The sequence below is a fragment of the Pseudorca crassidens genome, chromosome 9 (assembly GCF_039906515.1).
Source record: "Pseudorca crassidens isolate mPseCra1 chromosome 9, mPseCra1.hap1, whole genome shotgun sequence".
Lineage (NCBI taxonomy): Eukaryota > Metazoa > Chordata > Mammalia > Artiodactyla > Delphinidae > Pseudorca > Pseudorca crassidens.
Window position 1 is genome coordinate 53,431,111 of NC_090304.1, and position 14,249 is coordinate 53,445,359.

The following is a 14,249-nucleotide window of genomic DNA, read 5'->3' on the forward strand; positions in this document are numbered from 1 at the left end:
CTCTCTGCAAAGACAAAGGCAACTGTGATAAATTATATCACCCCAGTCTCTGGTCTCCCTCTTCTAGAAGAGCCTCTCTGGACACTCACTTTAGCTCTTATGTACAAGTCTGCTCCCTTCCCTCTCCCTCTGTAATAGGGAAGAACCTTTGTACTCTATCACAAGTTAATCACTAAAGGAATGTTGCCTATAAGCTTAAATTATACGTAATGGCCCATCTCTGGGAACCCCACCTCCCAGGTAATGAGCATTAAGCTAAAATACCTTTATCTCACAGGAAACATCCTGACCAGGCCCACCTGTGAATGACTGCAGGAAGGAAGAAATTAACACATCCCCTCCGGAGGCTGACCAGAACCAGGAAATGTTAGACTTTACTCCCTCCTCTTTTAGTATAAAAGAAGCCTGAATTCTAACTCAGGCAAGATGGTTCTTTGGGACACTAGACCACCATCTTCTTGGTCTGCTGAGTTTCCAAATAAAGTCGCTATTCCTTGCCCTAACACCTTATCTCTCAATTTATTGGCTTGCTGTGTGGCAAGCAGTACTCGGTAATACCTCCACCAACACACACCCATAGACGCCTACTGAATGGGGCCAGTTTCCGCATCTTATCCCACTGGTGCAGGGACAAGGTTTCTGGTCCACCACTTCAGTGAAATACAGTCAGTCACACATACACAACTGACTGCAGGTCATTGCTGGAGGAGGACTGGGTTTGGTACTCCACTTTAGTACTTAATTGACAGGCTCTGTAGACCTGGGTTTCAGTCCTGGCTAATTGTGTGATCTTGGGCAAATTATCAATACTTAACCAAGTTTCCTTATCTATAAAGTGGAAATAATAATGGATTTTTATGAGGAATTATGTAGGTAAAGCCTTTAGCATGAAGCCTAGTGCACCATAAATGCTTAGTGTTGGCTGTCATGGTCATCACAATCCCTCCATTCAAGGCCCCTATACTGAAGGCTTACTTTGAACCAGTCCCTGCCCTGTGTGAGCTCACAGCCTAATTGGGCAGCTAGATACATATATGTGTCTGTTTAAGTAGCAATGCTGCTGGGATAGATGTTTGAGCTCCACCAGGGGGTCCAGACGGGCTTCACGGAGCAGGTGATGCTTAAGCTGTCCTCAGAGACTAGTCGGTATTCACCAAATTGTTAAGGACAAAAAGACATATAGCACAGCAAGTGGCATGTATAGAAGCCAGGAGGCAGCCTTCCTTATTCTGAGAACTGCAAATGGTTTGGGTATGACTAGAGTCCATGGTATACAGAGGGCTTGATAGGACTGCACAGGCCATGAAAGATGCCCAGCACAAAAGGAATGCCGAGTTCATGCTGCCATCAGTAAATTCCAAGTTTTGAGAGTTCACACAAATGGGTGATCCCACTTGGCAGGGGCAGAGAGAGAAGCCTTCAAGGATGAAGACCTGGAAAGCTGGCTTGGATAAACATAGATAAAGATGGGGATCATTCTCTCCTTCATACACATATGTGGACAGTCAGCAATGGATTCTACCTCAATATCTCTCATACTTGTTTCTTCCAATCCATGCTTTATACAGCAGCCATGCCACACTGGTTTTTCTAAAATACAGTTCAGACCCTATTACTCCTCAGTTCCAAATCCTTCAATGGACCCCTGTTATCCATAGGATAAGATTCAAAGTCCCTCTAAGGCTCTCTACAGTCTCTCTTCCGTTACCTCGCCAGGCTCATCTATCACCACACTCTATGGTGTCTCACTCCATTCCAACCATACTGGGCTGTTCCATCAGTGTTCTAGCTCAGAAATTGGCAAACAAAGGCCTGTAAGCCAAATCCAGCCTGCTGCCTGTTTTGTATGGCCTGTGAGCTAAGAATGCTTTGTACATTTTTAAATGGTTAGGAAAAAAGCACAAAAAGAATAACATTGTATGAAAATTATGTAAAATTCAAATTTCAGCATCATAAAGTTTTATGGGAACACAGCCCTGTCCCTTTGCTTACATATTGTCTACAACTGCTTTCCTTCTACAACAGCAGAGTGGACTAGTTATGACAGTTATGACTAGTTATGACTGTACGGACCGCAAAGTCTAGAATATTCACCGTCTGGCCTCCTACCGAAAAAGTTTGCTGACCCTTGCTCTGGCTGCTTTGGCTATTTCATGTCGGGTCCAAATCTGCTCTCTATGGAAGTAAGGGCAGCTCAAATAAACGAATAGTCTTAGAACTGCAGGTCGCAGAATTTCACAGCTGGCCCAGAATTTACAGAGGGGGAAACTTAAGTTCCAGAGAGGTAAGTTATTTGGCTGAGGAGGTATGGCAAAGTAGTGGCAGACCAAGACTAGAAACGAGGTCTCCTGACTTTCAGGGCAGAGCTCCAGCTGACTCTTTTTCAGGCCCGTATGCAGAGAATCAAATCATGACAAAGCTGTTTTCCTAAACTGACTCCTGAAGAGTTCTACTCTGGGTGACAGCCTTTCTGGCAAACAAGGACAGAAGATTCCTAACTTGGATGCTGCATCTGCTGAGTCACATCAAGTTTTATTACACATCAAAGTATTCACTGCCATGAGCTGCAAATTCAGGACATTTGACAGGTTTATCCTTTTTCTTAGAGAACCCTTTCAAACCACAGAGAGATGAAAACAAATGATTGGCCAGGAGATTTCCTCTTCTCATTTATGTTCTGCATCTTGACTTTGGTCTGCTCTCTTATGTAAATAAATTCCCTTGGGTAGGGCTGGTCTGCTGGATAAATAATCTTCATCAGTTGTTATCAAACTATGAAGTAGGGCCTCCCAAAAGTCCATTATGATCAACCAGTAAGTCAGCTGTGGGGTCAGAGCCTGTAGTCATGTCCCCTCCCTGTGGCCCACTGGCACTTGAAGTAGGGGTTTGAAATGGTAAGGATGAGGAAGGTAGGATGCCTGGCACAATGCATGATATATAGAAGCTCAATAACTACTTTTATAAGAAGCAAAATAAAAAATTAATGGAAACTTATAATAAGCTCCCAGGCCTGTAGGTGAGGGAAGTGGCTCCCTGTATCTCTAGAGCATCTGGAACCAGTTTCCCACTGTCTATAATAAACTCTGGTATTGTGCTAGGTTTTTAACCTAGCACAAAATTGCATCAGTTGTTGTAAATTTACTCTCTCCCTCTCCCTGTATTATTGCACCTTCAAGAGCTTTGCTTCCTGGATAAGCATGAGGACCACTCCTGTCAGAAATCATAGTAAAGCACTGTTATCCTCAATATGGCTGGAAACCACGGAGAAAAGGTACCATTACATTCAGTATAGCATGCTTTAAAAATGCAAGGACTTATAATCCATTTTAGGAAGATTACCATCCCAAGCGGCTAAAACTTCTTAAAACTTTGGCATGTAAAGGGCATCAACTCTTAAAAGTTCAGTTTTGTGGAAGGTCTCTCTCTGGCCAGACCAGGTTAAATGAGGTTTTTATGAAGAATGGCCGATTCTTGACGTTTGTAGATTAAATAATTTAAGTTACCAGCTCTTTGGGGTAAACCCCAAGGCTCATGACATGGAGACATTTTGCTAGGCCCTCTTCTAGAAGGCCAACAGGTGGGGAAGAGCCCATTACTTAGTGTGTGAGCCTGGCCAGATGCCCGCCCCACACCTCAAGCCAGCTCTACTGTTCTCTACTCTCCATGTATGCAGACTCCCGGGTGGTGACAAAAGCTTTGTTTCTTTGCGAAAAATGATCCTAAAGTTTTCATGGATGTTGAAGAGGTGATTAACTTGAAGTATGAGAACATGTATAGAAAATGCGTGACGATGGGAAATTTAATTTAGGAGAAAGCCAAGAGTGCAAACAAAGTTTTTTGTATTTGTGAATACAAAACAGCTGTGGATGTACAAATGTCAAGAGTCTGCTATAGAACTTATAGCAGCCCTACTTTATTTCACACTCATCCCTGGGCCTATGGCCCATAACCTTATCCGAGCTCATTAGAACCAATCTGGCTGACTCATACCAGGATGGGTCTCTGGAATCGGTCCATAACGCCTCTAGTTCAGTGGGTCCAATTTGCTGTGCCTAGCACTTAACCTCCATGGCTCAACCCCCACTGGATCCAGATCTCCCCTCAAATTCTCCTTCCTACAGTACTCTATTCAAAATCACTCCTCTGCACAGACTCCTTTGGACATGACCTTTGGCATTTATTTTCCAAGACCACGCCCCGTGGCCATAAGTATAATATATTCTCACCCACTGGCCACCACCTCCACCAGCCCCACTCCCTTATTACCACCACCAACTCCACCACCCGCCCCAGAGGAACACCCTGAAGCAAGGTGGCTATAAAGGCCCAGAGAGCCCCTTCTCAACAGTTTTAATCAGTAGACTCCTTACACCCATTCCTTACAGGGATACAGGTGGGCACCAAAAACTCCCTACCTCCAACTTACTTCCAAGGACTTAAAGTCTCCATCCTTCACGTAGACTGTTTTGATGCCATTAAATGCGAGCTCCAGTTCCTTTAAGACTGGAAATGTGTGAAATGCCTCTACAGGGGGAGGAGAAAGAGAGAAACGGTGGCTTGTGAAGGACGTAAGAGAAAGATATTAACGGTGGTCATTTACTCGGTTCCCACTGCGTTAGGCCAGACACTGTGTAAAGTGCTTTACATACATGGACACTAAATCTCTAAAAACCCTGAAAAATAGGGATTACTACTTCCATTCCACTGCTGAAGAAACCAAGGCTTAGCTAGGCTAAGTGATTTGCTAGAAATAGAATTGCTGGTAAGTGGAAGGGCCAAGGACTGAATCTAAGCCTAATTCCAAAGCCCATTTAAAAAATGATCTTTATTATTTCTGGTTATAAAAGTGAAACATTCCCACCAAAAAGCTTTAAAAAACATAGAAACATAAAAGTTCCCTTTAATCTCAACACCTAGAGGTAACTATTCAAAGCTTCATGTACAATACCCCAGACCTTTTCTCATGTGTATACTGACACTGACACACACACACACACACACACACACACAAACTTCTTTTTACAAAAAGGGACTCATACTACACACGTACTGTGACTTGCTTTTTTCCCTTAACAATATGACTTAAAGATTGTTCCAAGTCAAAACATATAGATCTGCATAATGTCTGAATTATGTTCTGTTGTATAGACATACCCTATTTTAGTTAACCATTCCCCTAGTGATAGTCGCTAGACTATCTGGATAAAAGGTTAAGAACACTCTTCCCCTTCTGCTTGAGAACTGGACCTTGGGTTAACTTTCTAGCCTTCTTCCCTTGGTAACATGAAACAAATGGTATGGTCACTGTGTTATTAGGCAATATTGCTATGGTAAAAATGACCCCAGGTTAGTAAACCACATCTGGACTAGGAGAAACTATAAATGAACTATAACGATCTCAAGGGGGCACTATAACTTTGGGCGTCTCTGTGTGTGGTGATGCCTATAACTGGACATGTCCTTTGCAGGAACTCTGGGAGCCATGTCTATGGAGTGTTACAACAGCTATCTGATCCCACGGGGAACAAGGTTTCTAAGCCAGAGTGGCTCCTGCATCCACCCAGTGAGAGTTTCATTGTTTTGGCCCTGAGCTAGGGGCCACAGAGAATGGCTCATGGATGGCTACATGAACAGCAGTGAGGATTCCACTGAAGAGGAACTGCTGACGCTGTGCTGCTGGCATACTGTGTGGAATTACTCAGAGCCTTCTAAGTGAACCTGGTGTCAAGTGTGGCCTATGGTGGTTTTGTGAGTTGGAATGTTCTGTAGAGCCTAATAGAAAGATGTGCTTTCGGGATGTTTCCAATGAACATCCTTGTACAAGTGTGTTTCTGTAGAATAAATTCCTGGGAGTGGAACTACTAGACGATGTTAAGAGACATCGCCAAACTACCTTCCAAAGATATTGCACCAATTTATTACACTTGATTATGAGAGTACCCATTTCCCTACCAATGCTGGCAGTCATCAGTCCTTCTCATTTTTGTCAATATTTGATAGGCAGAAAATAGTACTTGGATGCTATTTTATTTACTAGTGAGGATGAGCATCTTTTCATATGCCTGTTGCCTGTTTTTCAAGCCCATGCTCCTGACAGACCATGCTGTTTCCTCAAGGGCAGGGACTTCGTCACATGCTTCTTTAAAAACACCCCTCAACCTCAATGCATTCAAAACTAATTCATCTTATTTCTCCCTAAACCTGCCTCTCCTGTAGTCTGTCTGTCTCAGTAAATCCTCTTGGTTCCTCCCTTTCTCTACATGCCCATTAGTTACCAAGTCTGGTTATTTCTACCTCCTCTTGAATCTCTCTGTCTCTCTCAATCCCCTCCACCCTTACTGCCACAGCCCTGGTTGAGGCCTCACCTCCTCTCTCCTGGAAAAATGAAACCATCTTCCAGGTTTCCTGGCTTCCATCTTATAATCCACACTCCTCACAGCCACCACTGAGCCTCTATTTCAAAGTCTTCCAAGGCTCTCTTTCGCCTGCAGGATTAAGTCCAAGTCACCCAGGGCCCCTGATAATATAGTCCTTGCCCACCTTTCTAGTCTCCATTCTCCCCTACCTATATACCCTGCACACATACAAAGCTTCCTCAGGGTCCCTGATCACTGCTCCGTTGGCCTGAAATGCCTTCTCACCTTCTAATTCTTGAGTCACTCCTATTCGTGTTTTAGGTCTCAGCCTACATACTCTTCTTCTCAGAAGTTTCCTCTGACACTCTAGGCCCGGTTGACGGCCTGGTTGATTTTCTGATTCCCTCTATCATGGCACTGACCGTATACCCTGCTATAACTGAGCTCACCAGAACAGGAACTGGACACACTGATTTCTAAAAGCCAAGCAGTCATATAGTCCTGACACCCAGCAGGGGTCGCTGTGGATCTGCTGAATAAACAAGAAGGCTTTACCGTCCTACAGGAGCTTTCAGGGACTTCACAATTTCTTACATGCAGTCCCTTGGTATCTGCAGGGGATTGGGTCCACCGCTCCCACCCTAACGCCCACCTCCACCACCATCCTGCATCACCACCATGGACACCAAAATCATGGATGCTCAAGTCCCCTGTATAAAATGATGCAGTGTTTGCATATAACCTGTGCCCAGCCTCCTGTATACTTTAAATCATCTCTAGGTTACCCATGATACCTAACATAATGTAAATGCTCCGTAAATTGTAAATACAATGTATATGCTATGTAAGTAGTTGCTAGTGCATGGCAAACTCAAGTTTTGCTTTTTGGAACTTTCCGGAATTTTTTTTCAAATATTTTCCATCCATATTTGGTTGAATCTGTGGATGTGGAATCCACAGATATGGAGGGCTGACTGTACTTATCTCATCTGAGTCTACAAGGTATCCTGCCTTGGGGAGGAAAAAAGGAAGGGCATTATCTCCATTTACAGTTAGAGAAGCAGGAGCTCACAGAGAAATGTTCTGAGTAGGCAGTGCCAGCTCTGGACTGGAATCAGGTCTGTGTGTTCTCCCTCACCCAGCCTACTGCACTCCAAAAAAAGGGATGCGTGGCCAGTCACAGGTGGACTGACAGGCAAGTTCTAACACGAGAGACTGGCTGTGACAGCCAAGAGGCAGAAGGTAGTTTTCAGGAAGAAAACTTACCTAGAGGCAGTAGGTTTTCTGAGGCATTGATGTAAATCACAGAATTAAAATGCTTGAAGTCCTTTTCCTTAGCCTGTGAGAAGGCATTTCAAAGAACACAAGATTAGTTCCCTGCCTGCAGGCCTTGCTGAAGCTCCAGAGCTACTGGCAGAAGGAGCAAAGACCTCAAGGGGTAAGAACAAGAGCAGATACTTGTTAAAGGCAGGAAGGTCTTTTCTGCTTCTTTTTTTTTCTATTATGAAATAATTCAAATGTTCATAAAAGTATAGTGAATGTTACTCTGAAGGCCCGAGTAACCACTATCCAGCTTTAATATATCCCAATATTTTGCTGTCTTTGCTTCAAATCTCCTTAAAGAAACAGAACACTACAGAGAGTTGACCACCACCACTCCCCCTAACGTATCCATCCCCAACCATACTCTTCTCCCTCTCTCCCACAGATAACAGCTACCCTGAATTGGCGATTATCACTCCCATACCTGTTTTATACTTGTATTACATGTATGTGTATCCATAAACCATAAATACAGTGTTATTTACATGTTATAAAACTTTATATCAAATGCCACCATACTGTAGATATCATTCTGCAACCTGCCTTCTTCACTCAACACTATGTGTTTGAGATTTACTTGTGTTGAGACACATAGATCTTTTTAGATTTACTTATGTTGATACATTTTAACTGCTATGTGGCATTATATAAGCAATCTCTCTTTATATGCCATGGAAAGCCTACAAACCGAAAATATATGCCATATGTGGTATACAGCAATACACTGGCTAATGGTAGGCCACAAATCTAGCTCCAAGCTACCTATTAGCCAGTGCAAAGAAAGAAACATGACTCATTACATAAGTCACAGAGTCTGCGAATTGAGAACAAACCAGCATCTTGGGAGAACCACTACCACTCCTGGCACTGAAACCTGAGAGAAATTTCTCCTGTAGGCTCTTCTGATGGGAACTCAGTGTCATACAATGAATCACACCCCAATAAAATTCTATGCACATTCAAACCACTTCCATAAGGCTATTTATTTCCTTTAACTCACTTCACATGGGATAATGGCAACACCAAATATACAGCAAAAGATTGTGTCTGTGAATGTTGTTCCCACCCAGTGAGTCCCTGTCTGACCCTCCCCCTCCCTATGACCAGATTCCCAGTCCCCAAGGACTCTGGAAGTACAATGGTCCAACAGCCAGGAGCTACCTCAGGTCTGGCTCACCCCAATCACACCTCTGCTGGCTGGCCTTACCTTGGAGAACTTCAGGCCGCTCACGTTAATGGTGCATAGGTCGGACGGATTCTTTACACAGTGGTGCTTCAGCTGGAACACAGTGCAGACAATCAGCGTCAAGGCCCCAACAAAGCTTATGTAATTGGCCAAGACAACAAATGACTCCCTGTTGAGGAGGGCAGCCTGGCACAGTGGAAAGAGCACGGGCTTCGGAGCTGCTCAGAATCAAGCTGCCACCTCAGCTCTCCCACCTCTGTTTCCCATCTGTAAGGTGGGGATGGAAACATTGACTTTACGTGGTTCTTAGGAACAAACTTTCTCCTAATCCTAACTGAACTCTTTGACATAAGTATGATGATGTCTCTTCATAAATGAGAAAAGCAAGGCTAAAAGAGATAAAGTGACTTCCCTAAGGTCCCACAGCTAGTAAGTGATAGATCTATGATTTGAATCCAAATCTGTAATCACTAAACACTATGCTCTTAGGACTACCATACGTTGCTCTTCACAATTAAAAAGTCAGAAGAAAATCTCAGCTTTGGAGTTTCTATTTCTGTTTAATCAAACCCCATTCTTTTTTTCAGTTAATCATTTAGTTATGGTACCTTTTATGTTTAGGCATGGAACTAGGAATTTATGAGACAATGTATAAGAAGCAGAAATATTCCATGCCTTCTGAAAGCTTAAAACTGCATGGAAGCCAAGGAGCAAGCAAGTATTTATAAACGTGATAATATTTTAAAGGAGAAATTCAAGATGCTATGGGAGACAGTAACAGGAGGTCCTAACCTCAGTGTGGAAGTGAGGAAATACTCACTTGAGGAAGTAATATTTCAGCTGATACCTAACTGCTAAGTAGGAGTTGGTCCCGTGAAAGTGGGTAGCAGGGGTCATGAAAATTATCAAGGCAGGTGAAAGCAAGGTGCTTTTGAGAAAATGAAAAACAAAGTAAGGCTAGGGAGGCAGTCATTAGATCATTTGTGTCCATGTTGGCTCTGTAAAGGAACGTGGATTTTATCCTATAGTCAATGGAAATCTGTCAGAGGTTTTTTGGCAGGGGGTTAATAGAAGTTTTATAAAAATTGCTATGTCTGACACACGCAGAAAGGATGAGAAGACAGGAAAGGGTGGTAAGAGACCACTGTACTAGACATTGTTAACTGGCTTCTCTAGAGCCACTTTTCTACTTCTTCCTTGTTAAAGAACCCCAATATCATTCACATTTCTCTGAGTGGATATATCAACTCCAGCTCCACAGGCTAAGTCTTGACTTTGTCTAATCCAGTCATGGTGGTCATGTTCCCCTAACCATTGACTGTTGGGATTTGTGATACAGGTTTGGCCAAGGAGACGCTGGCTGCTGGGGGTGGGACGCCAGTTCTGGGAAGTTCTTACCTTTAAAACTCGATATAAGACAGTGACAATCCCTTTTCTACCTCTGGACATCATCCTTTAAATGTGATGACCAGAGTTCAGCAGCCATCTCAGGATCATGAAGGCAATCAGCCCAAGAGGACAAGCTAATGTGCCAAGGATAGAAAAGCAGAGAGATGGAGGAACCTGGGACTTGGAAGAAGTCATTAAACCAATGAATTAACCTACCCTAGAATAACAATGCCTCTGGCTTCTTTTCATGTGAAACAAAAGCATGCTAGTTGGTTCAAACTATAATAGTTAGGAAGTTACTGAATTAGTCCAATAAAAGATGATGGTAGCCGAGATTAGGGTGGTGGCAGGGCAGATGAAGAGAAGAATACAGATTTGACAATTAATGAAAGTACCAGGGCTTGGTAATGGCAGGGATGAGGGTGGTGAGGGAGAGGCACGTGCCAAGGATAACCCCAAGTTACTTGCTTAGTGACTGGGTAGATAGTATTGAGACCATCATTGAGACCATGCATTGAACACTAGAAAAGAGGTGTTTCGGGGACTTGGAGTAAGGGGACTGGTGTAGAAGGTCAATATGAAGTGCCAGTGAAACGTTCATATCCAATAGGCGGGTAGGTACCCCATTACTCTGAAAAACATCCTTGATGCTTCTGCTATCCAAAGTGGCAACATGGGTAACAAGCTATCTCAATTAATGGGGGATGTACATGTTGAAAACAAAGGGGAAAAGAAGAGTCCCCTATGGGAAGTGTTTCTGCCCCTCCTCAGTACTGTTGCTTCAGTCTTCCTCATTCCCAGTGAGAAGTGGACCTAATAATCTAAGAAATTCCACAGGACTCTGCAAAAAGCTTATACTATCCACCTTGAGCGGAGATGTAACCAGCTGCCTCCTTGAAGCTCTCTTTCAGCATCTGATCTGTGCAGAAACCTATCTCTTGGGAACCATAAGCAAAGCCTGGGTACAAAGTAGGCTGCCAGGGAGTTCTTAGGGAGCTATGAGCACTGGACTGCACATGAACATTGGTTTACAAAATGTGTCTTTCTTTGCAAAGCCACTGCAGCGTTGCAGAGAGCAGATGTGAAATTACCTGGCTGGTCTCTAACACAGCCACCCCAGTGACCTTTGTAAAGCCTGCCCCAGACACTGGGTATATCTAGTCGGCATCCCTGGCTTTCAGCCAGACGCTAAACCCAAAGGACAAAGGTTGTGGTATGTGGGGCCTCCCCAATCCCCCTGCTCCTAGAGAGATCTCCCCAGAGCAGAGCAGGAATCTTTATACTCTACTAGGTGCTAGAATACGATTTTTCAATTTACTGTTCCCCCTGACCTACTGCTTTGCCTCTCTGGCTCAATTAGACTTTTTACCTGATAAAATATAAAGGCACAGCCTTTGCAATCGGTAGACCAGAGTTCTAATTCTGAGTAGTTCTAATCCTGGGTAAACCAGAGTCCTAATTACTAGCTGAGGGACCTTGGCCAAGGCAAATTACTTCCTGGGTCCTCAGTTTTCTCATCTGCACAATGGCAACAACATAATAGGGATGATAATACCTATCTCATAAGGTGGATGTAAAGAAAGCTTTACATATAAAGAAAGCTCTGGGTCCCTTCATCATCCTGGCTATGCTCAATTTGCCAAGATCACTCTAATAGTTTGGGGTGGATTGGGGGTAACTGTACCAGAGGGAAGCAGGGCAAGTCCTTGCCCCCACCAAGACAGTCGTCAGCTGGTGCTGCCAGCCTTTCAGGATGCATTTACTCTCACCAGAAAAGCCTGGTCCAGCACATGTCCCGGAGTGTCCACTTGGTTTTCCTGTCGAGACCCTTTCTTTCCTCCAACCTCGAAAGAAACCTTCTGGCTTTCCTGACCTTCAGCTCGTGCTTCAACCACACCCCTGGGCTTCTTCTTGAGGCTACATTTCCGAGCCACTAACCAGTGTCCTCGGCCTGTTGAGAAGATCAGAACAGTGACAAGGAGCAAACTCCTCCAAAGCCACAACTTGTGCACTTACAGAATGTTTATCTTTAATACTAAAACAAAAATTAGCTCCTCATTACCTAATATGCACCAGATACCGTGCTGCCGCTGGGGAGGGGGAGCGTCTATATACCTGTCTTATTTAATTGGCCCCCAACCCCAAACCCAGTGAAGACATGCTACTGCCCCCATTTTACAGACAAAAAGGCTAAGACTCAAAGTGTAGAATGACTTGCCCAATTCCTTCCTCCACATTTTTGCCTCCAAACTCTAATTGTTCCTTCAAGATTGTAGATAAAGTATTTCCTATTCTGTGAAGCCTTCCCTGACTCTCCTCAGCAGAGCTGATCATTTTTTCCTGAGCCAGCTAGTTATTGCCCCATTTGTCATCTCTTGGGTAAAGGTAAAGCCCGTTGTGTGACACCAACTCAGTGGGCTACATCTTCCCAGAACTTACCCTGGATTCTATCATTATACAGCAAAAGTTGCATTAGGACCTCAGGATAAGAAAGTGAGAGGACAGCTGGCATTTTTTAAAGACCCAAAAATACATGCTCACTGTAGAACGAACTAGAAAATGTATGTTAAGTAAAAAGAAGAATATGAGGTTTACTAGTAAGCCCACCTAACAAAAATCATGACAACGTTCTGGAATCTGTTCTCTCCTTCATCACTAGTTTATTCATTGTAATCTGTAATTATTGTATTTGTTCGCTTGTTTATTGTCTGTCTTGCCCTGTAGAGTGGAAGCTCCATGAGAGCACAGACTTTGATCCACTCATCTCAGTATTCCCAAGGCCTGCACAGAGCTTACCACACTGTGAGTGTTGCTGAACTTACCCTGAGCCACAGTTCTCACCCACAATCATCCATTCAGACCTTTTCTGAGCATCTACTTTGTGCCAGGAGCTGGGGCTATGGAGAAGGATACAACGGAGGATTCGAAGGAGCTCAATAACGTAAAGGGTGCTGTGAAGCCCAGAGCGGGGAGCTACCAGCCTAGGGCATGAGCTAGATCTTGTATGTTGAAAGTTGACTAGGTGGAGATGGAAAAACCAAAGATTGGGACTGCAGCACAGAGCTGCAGCACAGGACTACAGCACAGAGCTGTGGGAACCAGCTTGGTGCCCCTGACCACTGGCTCTCTGCCTGCATAGCCCGCTACCCCTGCCTCAAGGGCTTGCCTTCACTCACCTGACCACTGCGGCTAATCCTGCGTCTTGGATGCAGCTCCCATCCTACGTCTGACATGAGCCAGCTCCTATTCCCATCCTGGGCCTGACAGCCCAGGCACTCATTTCCCAGGGCTGCCCCATCTGGGCCATGGACCTTTGTCCTATCCCAATAGCCCAAACTCCTAGAGCCTCCAGCCAGAGTTGGTGCCAAAACTGCCAAGAGAGCCAGGAAGGAAGGCCTGGAGTGTGTGGGGAGATAGACCTGAGGGAAAAGAGATGAGGCTGGAGAGGTCAGCAGAGTCAGATCTCAACCAGAATAAGAAGTTTGGGTTTTAATGGGGTAGGCTTTTAGCAGGAAGAGTATTCATGGGAAGGTTTTTTTCCCCTGTAAATTTTCATTTTGAGATAATTTCAGACTTCCCGAAAAGCTGTAAAAATAATACAGAGTTCCTGTACAGCTTTCACCCAGGTTCCCTAATGTTAACATCTTACATAATCATAATACAGTGGTTAAAACCAAGAAATTAACACTGGCATAATATTAGTAATGAATCTACAGCCTTTCTTTGATTTTTGTCAGTTTTCTCACTAATGTTCTCTTTCTGTTCCAGGATCCAATCCAAGATCTCACATTTCATTTAGTTGTCACATCTGCTTAGTTTCCCCCAAACTGTGACAGTTCTGTAGTCTCTATTTTTCTTGTGTGATCTTGACACTTTTGAAGAGTACTAGTCAACTGCTTTATCAAATGTCCCTCAATTTGAGTTTGTTTGATGTTTTCCCATAATTAGACTAAGGCCTTGCAGTTTGGCAAGAAGTGATGCTGTGCCCTCCTCAG

General features: G+C 43.9%; 1 protein-coding gene across 8 annotated transcripts in view; it reads right to left on the reverse strand.

Moving 5' to 3' along the window:
• The window catches only part of XRRA1 (X-ray radiation resistance associated 1), a 100,217-nt gene that overhangs the window by 69,873 nt on the left and 16,095 nt on the right, over positions 1–14,249 (reverse strand). For 4 of the 8 annotated variants that reach the window (XM_067750335.1, XM_067750336.1, XM_067750334.1 and 1 more), the window contains exons 4-7: positions 12,024–12,205; positions 8,887–8,958; positions 7,623–7,695; positions 4,427–4,524 (exon numbers count right to left, since the gene is read on the reverse strand). The exons of 1 other annotated variant lie outside the window; for it this stretch is intronic. In XM_067750335.1, the coding sequence (XP_067606436.1) occupies positions 4,427–4,524; positions 7,623–7,695; positions 8,887–8,958; positions 12,024–12,205 (425 nt within the window). Of the gene's footprint in view, positions 1–4,426; positions 4,525–7,622; positions 7,696–8,886; positions 8,959–12,023; positions 12,206–14,249 lie in introns of those variants that run through there. 3 more of the 8 variants (XM_067750338.1, XM_067750342.1, XM_067750341.1) reach the window with 3 other exon arrangements.